This window comes from Chironomus tepperi, unplaced genomic scaffold (genome assembly GCF_022539635.2).
Source record: "Chironomus tepperi strain 1889 unplaced genomic scaffold, CSIRO-AGI_Ctep_v1 contig_8, whole genome shotgun sequence".
NCBI lineage: Eukaryota > Metazoa > Arthropoda > Insecta > Diptera > Chironomidae > Chironomus > Chironomus tepperi.
In genome coordinates this window covers 658961-678458 of record NW_027226130.1, presented here as the reverse complement: position 1 = coordinate 678458, position 19498 = coordinate 658961, and the positions used below count along the sequence as shown (strand labels likewise).

Here is a 19498-nt window from a genome sequence, read left to right as displayed (position 1 = left end):
GCTGGAGAAATTTTTCTGTCTTCGCTTCCCTTTTTGCGCGGCTTTTTGGCTTGATTGAAAGAATGTTGATTAGTTAATTATTTCAAAATGTTGGATCATTTAGTTCAAAATTGAGGTAGGCATGGATATGACTTTATATTAATGTTTGTCAGTTTTTTGCTTTTGTTTTGTAATGAATGTCAGGTTAATTATTATTTTTTGTGAGGCTTATGTTGTTGTTATGGTTAATGTTGTAAGTTACACTTACTCATGGGTTTCTCATGATTTGGAGAGAGAAAGGTGATTGGCTGTAAATTAATTTAGATATATTATTAATTAAGGTATGATATTAATATATGAGGTGATAGTTGCCAGTCCTATCTGGGATGATCTATTTAGGGGTAGCAAGTGCACACTAGGATAGCCCCGTTTGCCAGGGTATGGTAGATTAGCCCTACCTGTCTAAATAGGATAGAGTAGCCTGGCCCTATACAGTTGGTAGGGTAGGGTAGCCTTTACTGTTTGGCCTACCTACATCGGGGGTTTTAATCCGGAACACTAGAAACTTAAGCAGTTTGATTGATGCAGTCACAATATCTAACTTATCAGTTCTAGCTTCAAAATGACCTATAACTGGTTATAAATGGCTTATAACATTATTGAAAAACAACTCAAAATTACATCCATGAATCAAAACTATTACCCAATAGTTAATTAAACAAATTGAATTTGACATTTACGAGATCAAACACAAATGTTCAAGTCCTTAATCCCAAGATTAATGTTTATTAATAATAATTACAACAAATATCAATTCATGATCATTAAAATCAAAATTGCATTCTCACCTTTCCCATACCTTTACAGCATATAATCATTAGTTAATGTCTATGTAAACCTTAACAACAATAATGACTATCAATGTGTCCAAAATGAATTAATCATGAGGAAGTGCATTGAGTTAAAGTTATGAATTTTCATCTATGATGTTAACAGATGATCAATGTAAAGGAATTGATTGATAAATAGCAATCAATTAAACATATTTCATAATTGCTGTATTTTTAATGCATTCCATTCAGTGAAAATTACATTGAATTCCGCTCAACACTACTCACCTATAAAAGCCACTGTATTTCAATCGGCAAGACTCAATTGATACGGAAAACAAAAGGCATGAAAAAAACTTTAAATTCATTCGCTAAATACACAATGAAAAGAAATTTCATGCAGATTATACAATCCTCAATCATCTTTATTCTCGCGTAATTTGTTTAAAAAATTTCTTTTTTCTTCTTCATCTTTGCCTCTATCGATTAAAGTACAATACAATACACAATACGACGATGTGTAAAAGATTTATTGATTTATGTAAACATGTGCATTATAACGTAAACGAAAATAGTGTAAATGTGATGTTTTTTTGGAGATTTGAGCGCATTAATTTGGTGAAGAAACTGCGGAAGTTAGAACGGTAACGAAAATATTGAAAAAATGAATAATTGTTCAGAAATTTGTTTGGAAAATATCACGGTAAAAACATATTTGAAAAAGGTCAGATATTACTCAAAGATTAACGAATAAAAAATATTTGAAAAATAACGGCCAGAAAATATTTGGAAAATAACGGTCAAAAAATATTTGAAAAATAACGGTCATAAAATATTTGAAAATTATTGGTCAGAAAATATTTGACAATAACGGCCAGAAAATATATGAAATGTAACGGTCAGAAAAAATATCAAAAATAACTGTCAGAAAAATTTGAAAAATAACGGTCAAGAAATATTTGAAAAATAACGGTCAGAAAATATTTCAAAATGTAACGGTTAGAAAAGATGCAAAAAATAACGGTCAAAAAATATTTGAAAAATAACGGTCAGAAAATATTTGAAAAATAACGGCCAGAAAATATTTGAAATGTAACGGTCAAAAAATATATCAAAAGAAACAGTTAGAGAATATTTGAAAAATAACCGACAGCAAATATTTGAAAAGTAACGAACATCAAATATTTGAAAAATAACGGTCATAAAATATTTGAAAAGTAACAGTCACAAATTATTTGAATCTAGGAACTTTAATTCAGATTATTTTGAATTTTTTACGAATATTTCCAACTAGATCAAGCACATAACTGAATCAAAAGGAGTACAACATGATGAATAGATAGCCAGCCACATGGACAAGCTGTCAAACAATCAGACAAACCGCATCCAGTTACATCCATCTTCCTAACCAATAAAACAACCAAAAACTCTTATTTCATACACTTCACCACCATTGGCACGGGATTAAGAGCTGTAAAATATGATGAGATAGCAGTAATCAACATCAAAATTGTGAAAAATAACAACAAATGATGCGTATCCAACAAAAAAAAATTAAAATGTCATGTCATGGGTGGCATGTGATGATGTTTAATATCATTTCTAGGTGATGAAAATTTATGGCTCGACAATCTGTGCTGCATCCGAAGATGTAACCGCCAATTTCAAGTCTTAATGCCCCAAAGTTAAATTTTGCATGATAAATTTGAATTTTTTGTTATTTACTTGTGAGCTTGAATATGATGAAATTGTGGATATGTTACTCATCTATTGAAATTAAGTATCGAATGTGAACGTCCTACTTCCCACTGATGAGATTAACAAATTTTGTTCATGCTAAATTTATGCATTGAAGCTTAACATGCATTCTGAGTGTGAACTATTTGAAAATTTACAAATTTTTACATGCACGATAAGTTCTCATCCGTATTTGTTTGGTATGTATGATGTATGTTTTGGTTCATAGACCCATCGGCAGAAGGCGGCAATACCCAAAAGCGGTCACTTGCTAAAGATGAGCTGGAAAGCTGCAAAACCCGTCTTTGATCAATTCTGTGCATAAATGCATCATGTAAAGAGCATAAAGGAGGCAATCAACTGCTTTTGGACATTTTTCTTCTTCTACAATTATTGGAGACAGTGGTCAGAGGACATCCTTCAACAATTAAATCTTTATTAAGATATTCTTGAATTATGTCGATCATGATCTCGTCTAGATGTCAAAACAAATGTAATCTGTGTTTCAGTCTGTATATAGCATGCTGCTAACATTTGCTACTAATTTCTCAACTCTGTATAGATTTGACTTCTTGAGACAATGGACGATCCTTACCTGGTCACACGCCTGAACCCTTCCTGATCAATATCTGAACCCTTCCACGTCTGACATCACTTGCTTGAATTCTCCTACTATGAACTTCTTACACCTGAACCCTCCCTGGTAACATGCTTGAAACCTTCCTGGTCAAACCTCTTACTCCTCTCTGGTCATACGCATGAATCCTTTCTAGTCACATGCTTAAACTTTCCCTGGCCACACGACTGAGCATTCAATAGTCGCCTCCTATTGAATCCCTTCCAGATCACCAGCTTGAATGCATTTTAATTTCCAATATTTCATTTTGGACAGCTTCAACAGTTATGCATAATTCGAAACAATCTACTCAAAGATCAACAACCTGTATCTATTTCATGTTCCCCAGCAGCTATTTGCGTGTCTTTATTCCTAACCTTAATTTTACTGCAATTTAGTCAAATTAAAGTCAAATAAATATTTAATAAATTCGACGGATTTAGGTGATTTCAACACTCTGTGCATCTGTCCACAAGCACTCGAATTAAATACAAACAGCACAACGGCATACGACAAGTGATGAAAAGGTTGAGAAATAAAATTAATCGGTTATTATAGACGTCGAGCTAAAAAGTTATTAATTTATTTTATGTGCATTTCATTCATTACTTCCCGCGGATACCTTTATTTGTAAATATACACATGCTTAGTACAATTGATTACATCACTTTTTTGATTGTAATTATCAATTTCAGTTTGTTTACTTTTTCGTTTTGTGTCGCATTTCTTTTTGTGTTGACTTTCATGCCCTTATTGAAGATTCATGGTACTTTTACGTGATTCTGTTGATTATGTGTGAAGACATTGTGCTGTCATTTTGAATGAATTTATTTATGGACATTTTCAGTTTGTTTGGGAGGTGACAAATGTCAACTAGATGCTTGGATATCCTTGTGAATCTAGGAATGGTGACTTATACTGCATCAACATACTTCAGTGTTGCTCAAACTTTTTTGTGCCATGATACACATTGGTGGCAAGCTTCGATTAAAACCATACATGGCGTATGGCTCATGGTCATTGTGCTGTGGCATGAAAGGTTACCCATCACTGATCTAAAGCCACTCGTCCTCAAAATTCGGTCAAAATCAATTATTTTGAGGTATTAAAGAAGCAATTTCACTTCTTTCTCTGAAGAATATGCCATTATTGTCCAAAAAAGCAAATATACCATTCATATGAAGTCATTTACAAAATTTTGGCAATAATACTCAACCATAGTAAATTTTTATTCCAATTCCATAACGGGATTATTTAATTTTACTTACAATGAGGAATTTTTATATTATTTTGACCGTTTTATGGACTTTTTTATTGCTTTTAATACATCTTCTCACTTTATGATGCTCTGACATGACTTCGACCTCTTTGTGTAGCTCAATAGTTTCACTTTCCTTTTCACTTGCAATTGGAAATGAATTGAGGAACTCAATTGAGGATGAAAAATTGAAGTTTTGGAATATTTTGTGCTGATTTTTTGTTGCTTTAGTGGAACAGACTACAGTTAGAACACTCCTTATGATTAGTTATGAACTAGACATTTTAGGGTAAGATCCTCGAATGTCTGGTATTGTATCAGGCATTTTGAATTACTTACTTCCTTGACTGAAGCGCATATGGGGTTGCGAGGAGAGAACGTCTAAAGTCGGCTCTATCTATTGAGAACCTTTGCCAGTTCTGAATGTCAGACATAAGGTCGACTAATCATACATAGCTTGTTTAACTCAGGTAACTGCCTTATAAAGCATTTTGATATGATAGTCTGATGCATCATGTACTTAGTACTTAGTTAAAATTCATGTGTACAAAATGCCGTATCTGTCAGTGAAGACACATTATGTGCCAAAAACCCCAAAATTGCACCTAACACTAAACCAAACCTTCTGACTAAGTCAGTGAAATGAAAAAAGAGCTTTGAAAACTTGGCATGACCTGGAATTGAACCCAGGACCTTTGTCTCGTAAGCCTATCGCTCTATCATTCAGGCCACCGATGCTATTTTGACGATTATACATTTTGATCCACTTAAAGCTCTGCAAACCAGCACTTTAAAACGTGTAGTACACGATAAAGCCTCTCATCCAATAATCAATCCGTCATACACTTGTTGATTATCATAAGAATCAATAAACCCATTTAACTTAATCAACCATTTCATCTGTGAATCACATTCGAATCCGTCCGACAAACTCACTTTCGTTCAAATGAAATCGACAACATGAAGGAATGTGAAAATATTTTTTTATTAACACACTTAACGATGACCAATCGATTACAGACTCAGTCAGCAATATCAATATCAACAAAAGATGCAAAAAGCTTGTAAAATGCATCTTCATTCATTTATTTATTTACAGACTTAATGCCATTTATTGAAGAAAGTTGTGATGAGTAAAATGACATAAAAAAAGGTTTATGCAAGTAATATCATTCATGTGGTAGGCTGGTGATTTATTGAGGATATTTCTGTAGATTTCCTTTTTGTGATTATTGCTTATTGGCTCCTTCCTTGTTGTTGCTTTTGGGTTGTGTAATATTATGAGGATTAAAGGTCATGATTATTGTTTTGAGGATTTGTAAAACTAATTGATATGACTTCAACAGCCTTAAGTATTGAGTGGAATTGGAACTGAATTATTTATCATTTGTGTGGGTACTGCCAGCCTTAATCCTTGGTAAGGCAATTTTATGCTTTAAAACTGGGGTTAGGACATGAGCTATAGGCCTGCATTTGATGGAAATAAGGGACCTGTACCTTACAGCTCGTCCATGGCTTTAGACTTGCAGTTTTGAACGAATCCTACTTGAAACATTCCTAAATGACTTCTCCGAGTAACACAATTATAAATAGAACCAGAATTCAAGACTTTGGGAGTCTGGACTCCAAAAGTTCAAGAATTTCCGCATTAAAGTCCTGCCAACTCCGGCAGAAATCATATCGACGCAAGTTCGATTCTCAGTTGATTCATCAATCCATCCTCTATAAATAAGAAATTCCACAAATTTAAATAATCATCTATCTTAATTTTAATGATTCCTTCTTTATTGCCAAAATTCATAATCCGATCAAATACCCAAAAACCCAATCGGAACAAACCAATAGAAATCTTCTTTCACACACTTCCTTTTTCGGTAAAAAATCAAAAAAATAACCGTTTAATGGAACTATCCGGTATTGTAAATTATCGGGTGTGATTTTCTTTAACAAGCTTCTATTAAATTTTTAACAACATATAATTATCTACTTGCTAACACACGACACGTATCATCTTCAATCTGTGGGAACAATAAAAAGTTTCGCTATCGACAACAAATGTCGATTTTTAAGGCCCTCAAAAAATATAAAAGTTTGACATTGTAAAGTAATTAATTTTTGTTGTCTAGATTGCATAAGTTAAATATTTATTAAATTTAAAGATACTCATCTGTGGCTGTAAAAGTATTTTAACGCTTCCATGTTCAGTAAGCTTTATGGCCATTGTTCCTTCTTATTTTTTTTTTCCGTGTCATATTCATTAACTCTTATTTTATAGATATCCATTAAAGTATTTATTTAATTATCTGTTTATGTTTCTTGTGGATGAGGAGATGATGGTTATTTGGCACAGATACTCACTTTGCTGGTCAGTCAGATCAACTGTGATTCATGGCTTACCTCAGATGTTGTCTGAAATTGACTCTATTACTGTCTACCGCTTGACAATTTTCAATATCAAATGGCACAGATAAACTGTCCAAAATGTTCATTAGGTCATGCTTCATCTACATTCAATTTGATAGCAGTCATATTTAGGTATCTGAGCAACATTTACTTCAATGTCCTTATCTTTCGATGTAACTAATGAACAAGGTGGCTTCTGGATGAAAACGGCAGTCACTTGATGTGAATAAATGCATCCATATCCTTGTAAGAGTTGTGATCGATATTGCAGGTTGACTGTTTCATGTTTATTGTGAAGCAGTTAAATGGCTTGCTGGTAAATTAGGTCAAATTTGATATAGTGTCCTAAGCGTCGTGAGTTTAAATCCAGCCATATCCAAATTTTGTCTTTTTTTGGAGGTTTTGATACTTTAACGGCTTAATGTACTAAATCAAGCCATGATTCAGCCTTTTCCCATCGTTGGATTAAGGAATAGACCTGAAAGTATCAAATCACGTCTTTGTAAGATTGAAACTCTAATTCCTTTGTCTCTATGCTCACTGATAACCAGATAATAAGGATCAATTCCAGCTACATATAGTTATAGATTACAATTTATCTCTTTATTAATAATTTAAATGTATTCAATTTCTCAAATACAAGCCACAAAAAAATTTCGACAACAAAACAAATTTTAAAATAACATAAACTTAACATAGTATTTTCTATTATGCCTGCATGTCTACCAACAATGGACTTTTGTCTTCTTTTTATTTAATTAAAATAATAATAATAAGCATCTTAAATGGTCAAATTAGATGGAAATTAATTAAGCTTATCACATTTTATAGCGTCTTATTGTTCCTCTATATTCATGAAAAGGACTTAAAAGTAAATCGACAAGGGATTTATCAACTGATTAAAATTAAATCAAAAATGCCGTGTTTGGGAAATGTGCAAATTAAAAGTAAATCCTCAATAATGAATGAAAACTACATTTTGGTGCCTTTTCTCTTCTTTATGACTTTTTTTTACAATAAACACTTTTTTTTTACATAAGCGGTCATCTTGAGATTAAGGCATTAATTCATTAAAACATGGAGAAGCGATCAATTAAGTGATTCAACCCAACAAGTGTATATGCAGAATTACTTCTTCTTTTTTTGCATTGTAAATTGTCGTTAAGCGATTCACACAAATTAAAAGGAACTGCGAATAGTTCAGTGGTCATTTAGTAGTCGTTAGTAAATGATGTAAAATGTAAAATGCCTTAAAATTGGAATTGACGGGCAAAATCTAGAATTGAAAAGCTGCTTAGGTAAACATTAGTGATGGGGATGAGGTTGTTAATCAGGCTTGTAGGCTGTAGGCAAAATCTCCTTTGTACCTAGTTAAGTATGTTGTAGATTAGCACGTTATGGTAAATTTCACGATTGCTATTAGAAACAAGCTAAAAAGCCTTTACATTATCGTCAGACCAACACAAAGTAGAAGGAGTCCACATGGGCTCTGAATCTCATTTAGCATCCAAATGGTTGCTTTAGAGAGTCATGTGTCACTCGGGTAGAAACCTCCAGTCCATTTTTAATACATTATGTCATTAACACTGTAACTGATCGGCGTCCTATCATCTTGAGACTAGATTTTTGCCTCTGTTTTAGACGTTGGTCTGAGTCCGTATATATTTGATCGACTAACCGATTTGTGCTATTCGGGTATCTGCGAGTATCTGCGGATATCTGCGGATCTTTGTTCAATTTATGATAAATTTGTAACTGTCTGTTATCTGAATTTTCGTACCTGTGGCATCTGGATGCGCATCTAGAACAATAGAAACTGCAGGCCTGCTGCAGGCCTGCGCATCTGGGCGAACCCTACTTTGATTAAGTCGAAATTTAAGTCAGAATTTCTTGATTACACTGACATCATGGATATGCATCCAATATGGAGATGCAACAATTTGATGTGGTCTATTTGTACTCAACCACTTGACCACTCAACTCCATTAACGATAACCCTTTACCTCACATGCAAATGATCCCCATTAGATGTGTATAAATAGTCGTTGAGAGTGGTTCATGTGAATTTTTACAAAACAAAACAAAAACCTGAAGAAGTTATGACGAACATATCGAAATAATGATCAGCTTGTAATATGTTTTTTATTGTTGCTTTGCTTTGTAAATTGATGAGTTTGTGCAAATTGAAAAAGTAAGGGAGTTATTTTGGGGAAGAATGGTTGGAACGCAGTTATGGTTATGAATTACTTTTTAGGTTCCTCTAAAGAGTAGAAGGATCAAATTTTGTGGATTGTAAGTGATCTCGAAGAAGATCAAAGAATTCCTTGATTGGATGTTAAATTGCCGGTTTCAGATGTTATCTACGCGATAATAGGTCAACGTAAGCCTCAGTCAAGGAAGTAAGTAACTAAGTTCTAGTGCGGATTCTCATTTAGATTTTCCTACGTGGTTGAGGTCTAATGAGGGTTTCCCAGGGACACAAATGAGGCAATGGAGCGAAGACTTTCCCAATTTTTTGATCACTTAAAAGACTCGCAGATGCGTAACCAGAGACTTCTGGGAGGCAATATTCCAAATCGAAGGATTTGACCCTTCTTGGTTATGTCTCTTAGGACACGGGATGAATTTAGACTAGAAAATCTAGTTTTGTTCCTAATTTGATTCAAATGTACACTCATTTGTACTGTTTTGTACTCATCTGGTGACAGAAATGACGTAAATTATGTGAAACAGAACATTTCAAGCCAATACGAAACCATTACATCAAAAACCATGACGACATCACTCATAATGTACACAAATGCTCACGCAACGTGTTAAATAGGCCATAAAACCTTTTGATTCTTCAGTCTTAGATTAAAACCAAAATTACAAACTCTTTAATTATGTTTTTATCCAAACCATCACGATCACTGATGCATTATGTCTTCTAGAATCAAGTTCCCTCCCAATTTCATTGAAATAAAATCATCGACATGATGAAAAAGTTTCCAAACAAGCACATTATACCATAAACAGCATTTGACCCAACCAGGTCGAGTCCATATAAACACAATAGCTTGTCATAGATCAATCAAAATGATTTTTAAGTCCAAAAGATGCTTAATTCATCAAAAAGGAGGATCAAGCTAAAGTGAAAGTTTAGGCATTCCTTATTGTAATGATAAACATGTCAATTAACTGGACATCATCAGTATGTGTCAAAATCAGCCAAAAATAATGATTATTACATCCGAAATAATAATCCTCAAGTCACAGATTGAGAAATTTTTGAGAAATTGTCTATAGCTACCGCGGAATTTTGTGTGTGGGTTGTGCTGATCATAATTAATCGCTTCTCCTTCCTATATACAAATTTACATCCTTTATTTATGCATTGAGACTTGAAATTCCACAAGTGTCAACCAACTTTAATTCCGCAAGCTTTAAAACTTTGCAACTATACTTTTTTCAATGGCAAAAGCATGCAAAATTTACTGCATTCATAACATAACACCTGTCATGGACGATACTTGCTTTAATATTCGTGTTGATATATCTCGAACATTGGCGCATTGTAAAGCAAATTGTCCAAATTCATTTTGTTCTTGTTTTGTTGTGGTGCACCGCATCCAGGACGTCCCCAAAAGCGATCAAAATTGGCAAAATGTTGTCGGCAGCTTTCAACGTCACGTTCTTTTGAGAGCTGGAAGTGAATTTTTGGGTTAAAATTAAATTGAATTTGAAAGATTAATTTTGAATCCGATGGATTAAAATTAAATCCATCGGATTAATTTAAAATCCTCAAGATTCATACCTGACGTAATCGATTCCTATTCATTATCTGACGTTCCAAGTCACTTAAGTATTCTGGATTTCCATCCTGCCCGCTAAAATCCACAAAACAACAAAATACCATTAAAATCCATAACAAATCCATCCATGCAGTCAATTCCATTTTATTGCAAAGTATTTACCTACTTTTATTGATTTTGTACTTTGTTATATCCGTTGTTGATAACGATATGGGACGTTCTTCACGTCTCTTGGCAAGTAGTGGAACTAATTCTACACCGCCACTTATAAGATTTGTCTTTGATAGCTTTTTGACTGGCTGTGGCTTTACATTTTTGGAAGACTGTTGTGAAATTTGTTGTAATGGCTCTAAACGTTCCTGTCTATTACATTGTTGTGGTAGTGCATAATGTGGTGCTTTTTTAGGTGATTTACGGACTGGCTCATCATTCTCTTTTGCTAATATTGGACTTCTTAAAATTGTACTTTCGATTTTCTTTACACATTCACATGAACAACGGTCGCAGCACGACGTTTGACCTACGGGTTGTGATTTACATTTTGAATAAGGCTGTTGCTGCTGTTTTGAGTAGTTTATTTCATTGTTGATGGACTTGAGAGTGTCTTTTGTTGTCCATCCCATAGATTTCATGAAATTTTGTCCAACATTCTTTGGATCTCGCCATGGTGTTCCTCCTAAAATGATAATATAGCGTTAATATTGAGTTCAATGGTGGATTTAATGATGATTGAGTGTTATCGATTGATAAATTTGAAAGGATTTGATTAGAAAAGTGCATTTTCATTGAGTGAAGCTTAAGAGGATTTGATTTTTGATGGATTAAATAGAAGTTCAAATTTAACGGTTACGAAAGATTCAAATTTGAAAATTCTTAAAAATTTAAATTTAACAGATATGAAAAATTCAAATTTTTCAGTTCTGAAAAATCCAAATTTAACGATTTTTAAAAATTCGGATTTTACAGTTTTGAAAAATTTAAATTTAACGGAGCTGAAAAATTCAAATTTTGACGAAAAGCGTTTAGTTTTTTCGACTTTTTAACGAATCAATTGTTTTTAAATTTTTTAACGGTTGGAATGTATGAATTCAAAATATTTTTAACTGTTAAATGTTTTCTGTCATTAAACTTCAATAATATTTCAACCGTTAAACTTCAAATATTCAATGGTTGCTTTGAACTCTTCGTCAAAATTTGAATTTTTGATCGAATTCAAATTTTTTCCGCCCGTTCAATAAATTCGGACCAAATTTCAACGATTATTTCAAATATTTCGTTAAAAAATTTAAATTTTTCAAAACCGTTAAATCCAAAATCAATGAATTTTTCCTCCAAAACTCCAAACTAAGTCCTCTAAACAGGAAGCAATCATCAAACAGTCCTCAATTACATAAATGACACATTCAGCTCATCGCCCTTGACAGAAAATGCACTTGTAACAGTTTTCAACTCACCCGGCCCAGGCTTCCCCCATGAGTCCGCAAAGGGATCAAGACTGTTTTGCTGCAAAAAAAAAAAATAATTGAAATTTTTTTGCATGCCTGAATGCCATTCACAATTTCGCTTACATTACGATTTGGCGTTATTCCAAATTTTTCATTAAATTTCAGCCTTTGCTTCTCCTCAACAATTTTATCCAACTCCTGACGATATGCCGTCTTCTCCGATGGTGTTTTACGATATCTTAAATCCTTATCGACATAATTTCGCGTCGAATCCTTAAATGTTATGTTGGGATCTTCGTGCAATGGAACCAAAAGTTTTCCCGTTTCTGATATTATGGGAGCTCCACTTCCGCCCGATATCGCATTTGACATACCCGACGTGTAATATTTTGCTTTTTGTGAACCATTCGTTCTTGGCAATGTGAATGAATTTCTAGGTGACTGGAATGTACAAAAAAAAATATTGATGGAAGGGGAATTATTGAGGTTTATTGAAGTTGATTGGCAAGTTTGGAAATTAGAACATGAGTTTTTTACAAGTTGATAATAAAAGGGGGAAAAGGTTGGAATAATTTGTGATTAATCAAGTCTGTTCCTTTTTTATGGATTTACAACATATAATTTTGAATTTATAGAGCTTATTATATTGTGTCATGCTGCATGGAAACGACAATAAATTACAATTATTCTGATTTATACTTATTAAATTACGTAATCAACAGGTGGATATTAATCACAAAATATTCGATTTATTTTAAATTGAACGATTTTTGAATAAAAGTTCGTTTGACTTGTTTTATGAAAGCTGTGAATTCTGAACACTTTTCTGAACCAAGGCATATCAGTGTGTGTTAGAAGCACATGAGTGGCCCACTACTGACACAAGCGACGCAAATGAAGAAGACTCCGTTACCAACTCTTGAGGGCTCTTGAGGAACTCAAAAAGAAGATTACATAGCCTTAAGAGCTTTTAAAAGGCTTCTTGATGAAGCATTCTTCCTTTGTGTCGCTCGGTTGAGTTACATGTGTGTCATAAGGAGAGCAACAGTTGCCGCAACTTTGAATATAGACTTTGAATAAACGTACTCAATATGCTGTTAGATATTGAAAATTCTACATGTTTGTCAACACACTATAGCCAACAAGCACCTTGATCTATGTCAAAATTTAGAGCAATTGCCATGTCGGAACATCTCCGAAATCTGACACCATGCCAGAGTCACGCCGACCTGATGCCGGATTCAGGATCGATTAATCGACTGAAAAATTTCTGACGACACAGTGCCACAGCACACAGATTGCTCATCACAGGGTTACATAAAACAAGTCACAAAAACATCAAATTAAAATAATAAAAAATTCGTGTATGTACATTTTTAGTGACGGGATAAAGTCCGTCCATTTGTAGATTACGAATGCGAATATCATCGTTTGGTGCTCCGTTTCCTGGTTTTCCCCATGGACTCCAATTTGCAACCATTTCACGATACTGAATTATTCAATTTATTCAATTTGCCGTGCCACACATTGGATGCATTAATCACAAAAATAAAGTATAAAACAGAATATCCAATTAGAACTTTTATTTTACACATCTAGACCACAAGAAAGTTAATTAAATTGTGAATGTTTTTCGTTTTTTGAATGTTTTTTGTGTGTTTAATAAAATAAAAAGAAATAACAAAAAATCAATGTGTGATAGGCATGACTGCATTTTCTGTACATTTGTTTTTTCGTGTTTTTGGATCGTAAAAATAGCATCGTGGGTGTAATGAAGGGAAGGGTAAAATAAAATGTTTAATAATGAAAGCGATGCACTTTTGGTTTTTGATAGAATTGATTTGTTATGGGTAGCAAATAGGGAGGAAAATTGGTTTTGTAAGGCACTATGGGGGTTTGGATGGATTTTAGGTTAAAGTTCAAATATTTTCAAAAAGTTCAAAGTCATTCAAAAAGCTCAAATCTCTTCAAAAAGCTTCAAACTCTTCAAAAAGCTCAAATATTTTCAAAAAGTTCAAATCCTTTCAAAAAGCTCAAATCTTGTCAAAAAGTTCTAATCTTTTCAAAAAGCTCAAAACTTTCAAAAAAAAAAACTAAAATCCTTCCAAAAAGCTCAAATCTTTTCAAAAAGCTCATATCCATTCAAAAAGTTCAAATTCTTTCAAAAAGCTCGAATCTTTTCAAAAAGCTCAAATCTTTCCAAAAAGCTCAAATTTTTTCAAAAAGTTCAAATTCTTTCAAAAAGTTCAAATCTTTTCAAAAAGTTCAAATTTTTTCAAAAAGTTCGAATCTTTTCAAAAAGCTCAAATTTTTACAAATATTTCAAAGTCGTTTAAAAAGCTCAAATCCCTCCAAAAAGCTCAGTTTCTTAAGCTTTTGAAATAAAATCAAATCTTTTAAAAAAGCACACTGAAAGCTTGAATGAAACTTCTGTGCTTAAATCAAGCAGTTCCCCCCTAAAATGCGCCTCATCCACCCCAACTAGTGACCTTGTAAATTTTCACCCCAACCATCTTGATTTGATTAAAAAATGAGCAATAATGCATAAATGTTATATGCACACACGTGTACACATGTTGGGGAGGATATGACGTTGAAGGGCAATGAAGTTAAGGTTATTATGTGTTTATAATTTATGTTGCGTGATTCTTTTGGATAAATCCTTGACTATCCTTCACATAATCAACATTCAGCACCCCAAGGCTTCTCATTTATGACTTTATGGTTAAATTTGAAATGTAATCTTCATGTGTATGTATAAATGACATAATAATTTGCCTTAATATTATGCAACAAGCACATTTGGGGTTCACATATGATATATTATTTACATTATGATAGTTTTTGAGGTTAAATAAGCAATTTGATGAGAAATTATACAAAATTTGATGATTTGTTTTTGAATTTGCTGTTTGGAAATCACCTTCAATTTCTGAAATATGCTTCCAGTGTTCACATTTCTCGTTGCAATTGTCATGACTGTCGTGCCTTATTTTTTCAAATTTCCTATTTTTCAAAAAGTTTTTTCTGAAGTTCAAAACTCAAAAGTTTATAAATAGAAATGCCGATTCTAAAAATAGAGGAATTAAGTTCTTTTGATGCACTGTTCATGCTACGTCATGAAAAATTGTTGGCTCATAAAAGTTTTTCATTTCGCTATGACTTAAGACTTTTTTAGAAGAATTTTTGTGAAGTTTTTAAAGTAAAATTATAATAAAAATGCAAAGGAATGAGAAAGCATGTCTGGAAGCAGCCAAATGCGATTTGTTTATAAAATTGTTTGAAAATTTGTTTAGTGATTTTGTGAACGATTGAATTTAAGCATATGAGAAATTTTTTGAAATTTGAATATGAGCTAAGTATTGAATCTTTTTAGGGACATGTTGCACAATTAAAGATCAAATTTGTATAGACGTTGTTATTCATGGTAAACTATGACGCATTAATCTGCCTACACAATCAAAGCTCTACTTTGCTGTTGCCTTATAGTCAGAACTATACAACTACAATTCCAACATAAAAAGATTCTATTGCTTCACTTTTTAGTGACTCTTCTAAATTTTCTAGGTTAAAGTGACAGTCTAGAACTAGAACTAGACACAAAACGGCCCATGACTAGTCAAATTTAATTCCTAATACTCGAAAAAGCATCTTAACTTTTTGGAAAAGTAGAAATTTGGGAATGATAAGTTTCGAACCAACGAATTTTCGCCATATAGGGAAATCCGGAAAAATTTTTAGTTGATTTCATCATATTGAGTTTCCGAGTAGTTTAATGCAACTTGGACGAACTTGAACGACTAGATAGATAGCCTAGATAGATTATGCTACCATTAGTCAACCGAAAGTCTTGTCAAAATCATAACTAGTTGTACGGTCGAATAACTTTGAGAAACCGCGAATTTCCATGGTTATTACTCGCGGGTTTCCCGTTGCGTCGGGAACCGACACAAGGACATTTTCCACCAGGACAAGAATTTTTGCAGCATGCATGAAAAATAGAGCCACAATGTGACAAAATTTTCACATTCTAAACAGTATCAAGTAGGGTTTTCAATCCCGGGATCAAAATGTATGTAATCCCGGGATTCTATCCCGGGATTGCATATAAATCAATCCCGGGATTGAAAACCCTACTATCAAGGTTCAGAGACTCATCCGAAAATTGTAGAACTTGTACATTTTTACAGTTTTTGGATAACTGAATGAACCTTACTCTATATATACAAATAAGAACTTTATATATAAGCTTAGAAATGTCGAAATAACGTTGCAAAATGTTCAGTTTGTGCCACGTGTCTTCCTAATATTCCATGCTTGTTTCTATCTGCTTCAAGTCTTATATCCTTGAGTAAATACGCAAAATACAAGAATTACTTATGAATCTATAAATTCCTCATTGACAGCATTTACTTCTCAATGTAAATATGAATGAAACCATGTTCAGTGATCTTACATAACTGAAAACTATGAAAGAATGTTACGAGTAGTGACAGCCAATAAACAAAATAATAAAAATCAATGAAAAATTTTCAAAAAAAAACAGAATTTTTGCCTATCTAATGCCATAGAGCCATGATTTATGTATGAAAATTATCGATTAAAGCAGCACAACAGAAAAAAATCGTTCAAATAATAACAGAAACAGCATAAAAAAGTAGGTAACGAAGCAGAATGACATTCCACCGTAAAGTTAAAAATAAAATCACATAAATGGAACTGATGAGCATGATACAATGGATAGATTATGATTATAGTAAACAGAAACTAATTCTGTGTAGCATTGACTAAAATTCACGCAATTTGATTCTTATTCTACAACCAAATACTATTCGTTGATATTAATAAATTTCCTTGATTCATTAAATTGTTGTTGTTGGGAAGTTTGCACGCACAGACGGAAATGTCTGCTGGATGGAAATAAAGTTACAGAAAGTTTTATTGTAAATCAACAAATTGACTAGAAATTTCTGGCATTTTTCTTCGTTTTTTACCACAATAAAGTTATTAGAAGTTTGAATAAGTTTAGATTTATATTTAATACTTTTTTGCTTAGATTTTGGGAATGGAAGGAGTAAGTTGGGAAATGAATTAAGAAAGAGCGGTTAGAATTTATGACTTTTAGACATCTAAGCAGTGTGTTTATCCGTAAGACACAATGTAGGGTCATGTAAACTCCGAAATTCTTGTAGCTTTCAAATGGAGCTTACTGTTGTTTTGGGCAAGTAAAAAATGTGCCTGACATTGCTCAAATTATATTTGGTTATATTTAAAAAAAAACATAATTGAATATTCTTTAGAATTATGACTTTGGTCTTAGTTGATCGGCACATCGTCTGTCCTAGTGTGTCAGGATCCAAAATGGATCCAAACAGATATAGAAAGTTGTACACTTCCCTAAGACAAATCTTATCTCCACGGAATAAACCAGAGCTATCACCTAACTCTCACAGACTAATCCTTTGCATGGTACGCAATTATTCAGCCTTTAACTAGGCATGGTTATACGTAGATATTGTCTAGACTAAGGCAAAAGCTTCCATGATTCAGTTAGTTACGTATCTAATGAAAATTATCTGACAAATCAGATGTAAACCCAATATAAACCACGAATATGACTTAGCAAACTTTAAGGGTGCGCCCTACCTTTACTTTGGGATGACCCCACTTAGTCCGCTATATTAAAATTACTATTTATGTCTTAATCAGCTTTTAATATGGATTATATTGCAATTTAGATAAAACTTAAGAAACTATCAACAATTCTCGTAGAACTAAGCATCTTAGATCCGTAACTCAGAATATATAAGTCAATTTTAACGTAGAATCATTCAAAAATAAATCCATACAATATCTAGATACCCAAATAATTCAAAATAAATTAAAACTCACACAAAAATAACGTAACAATAAGACAGAGAATAAGGAAGAGAGTAAGGACAACATACCAACATGCAAGAATAATGTTTGTTTCTATCTTGACGATGAAAAATGATGATGAATATCTATCAGCTATAGATGATATTATATTATATTGTCTGTGATGATAATGTGGTGGAAATGGAACTCAAAAATAATTTGGCGGTAAAAATTTTCTTTTAAAATGAATTTTTCTGCTTCTTTTTTTCACTTTTTTTTAAACTTCTTCTTCACACCTCCGCTTGATTCTTAAGTTTTTCACTATGCGCTATTTGCTTTTGCGTTTGCCACACTTGAAAACATTCACGAGCCAACTTTCGTTCTTCCCAGCGACGTTTATCGTTACTCCACAATATTGGATGCTCTACGAAATGATTATAGTATGATGGTGGATACCAATACGTCATTTCATGAGACAATTATTTGATTATTTACTTATAGGAACACAAAATTTAACTGATTTTTGATGGACGGTGAACTAAAAGGATTCTTCTTTTGGAATTTTAAATCCTCACTGTACCGTACTCGAAATGTGAATGAAATCGAAAACTTCTTTTTTTGTATTTTCATCGTAAATGGAATATTTCAATTCCTTTTGTAGCATGTTATTGAAGGAAATAGATGATATATGAAACATTATGTCTGACTTGCTTTATGAGCTGCAATACTGCTTTGCAGACATTGTATAAGGTTGGATTTAAAGTTTGATAACCTATTTGATTAGATAACTCGAATTGCACAAAGTAGTTTGGACTAGATCAGCACTATTCTGCCATTTTAACGACATGAAGCGGATGTGCCCTGTAGACACAGTGATTCATATTTATTCGGGGATGAAAACCATAATTCTGACTGCATCCATGACTAAAACAACTGGTGCCTGTTACTTACTTACTTACTGGAACGATACTCCGACTTGGAGCCTAAGTTGCTACAAAATGCTTTCCACTTGACTTTATTGCTAGCCGAATCACGAAGCTTCTACCAATTCTTAGTTTTGACATCTAATTGGCATCTAACTGCTGCCTATTACAGGTGTTAATTTCCATACCGAAGACTCCTAGAACATTTTGGAAGATGACTTAGTATGGAACTAATGCAGGATCCTGTTAAATCTTCTGAAAGTCACTTTATAGCTGTCTCGAGCAGCACAATGAGGCCTCGTATCTTTCGTTTTTTCGTCAATAAATTGCCATATTTCAGAAGCCGAAGTATCTAAACTTCCGAAAAATCACTAGGTTGATGATGGGATTCGAACCAGAGAGTTCAAGTTCATCAACAACTTTCGTGACTCTCGCTTTCCTAAATGAGCTATCAAGCCACTTCTACTTCTTCTATAAAAATGCGCAACATATCCTTCAATAAATCACAAGTCAATTCCTACTCATTTTCTATTTGTGAGGGCTGCTTCTCGTGCATTATGGAACAGTACACAGATATACACATACATAAATGTTCAAACGGTAGGCAGTCGAATGGATTTTTGAGTTTTCGTACAATCCGGTGATGTCTCCTTA

The 19498-nt window shown here is 33.1% G+C and overlaps 1 protein-coding gene across 1 annotated transcript; it reads right to left on the bottom strand.

Annotated features, from left to right (window-relative positions):
* Positions 1–10228: 10228 nt before the first annotated feature.
* Positions 10229–18388, bottom strand: LOC139100232 (uncharacterized). The gene is made up of 7 exons (XM_070652845.1): positions 18218–18388; positions 13435–13551; positions 12186–12503; positions 12072–12120; positions 10780–11293; positions 10620–10692; positions 10229–10508 (listed from the first exon to the last, which is right to left on the bottom strand). The coding sequence occupies exons 1-7, from the start codon at positions 18386–18388 to the stop codon at positions 10341–10343; spliced, it is 1410 nt and encodes a 469-aa protein (XP_070508946.1). The 3' UTR covers positions 10229–10340.
* Positions 18389–19498: the final 1110 nt, after the last annotated feature.

What these genes read in the sequence shown, in the direction of transcription:
- LOC139100232 (XM_070652845.1), bottom strand. Translation starts at nt 18,388, where the DNA reads ATGACGTATTGGTATCCACCATCATACTATAATCATTTCGTAGAGCAT. An exon ending in TTTATCCCGTCACTAAAAAT is followed by an intron (nt 12,504 to 13,434) that starts GTACATACACGA and finishes TGTACATTCCAG; the next exon opens with TCACCTAGAAATTCATTCAC. An exon ending in GAATAACGCCAAATCGTAAT is followed by an intron (nt 12,121 to 12,185) that starts GTAAGCGAAATT and finishes TTTTTTTTGCAG; the next exon opens with CAAAACAGTCTTGATCCCTT.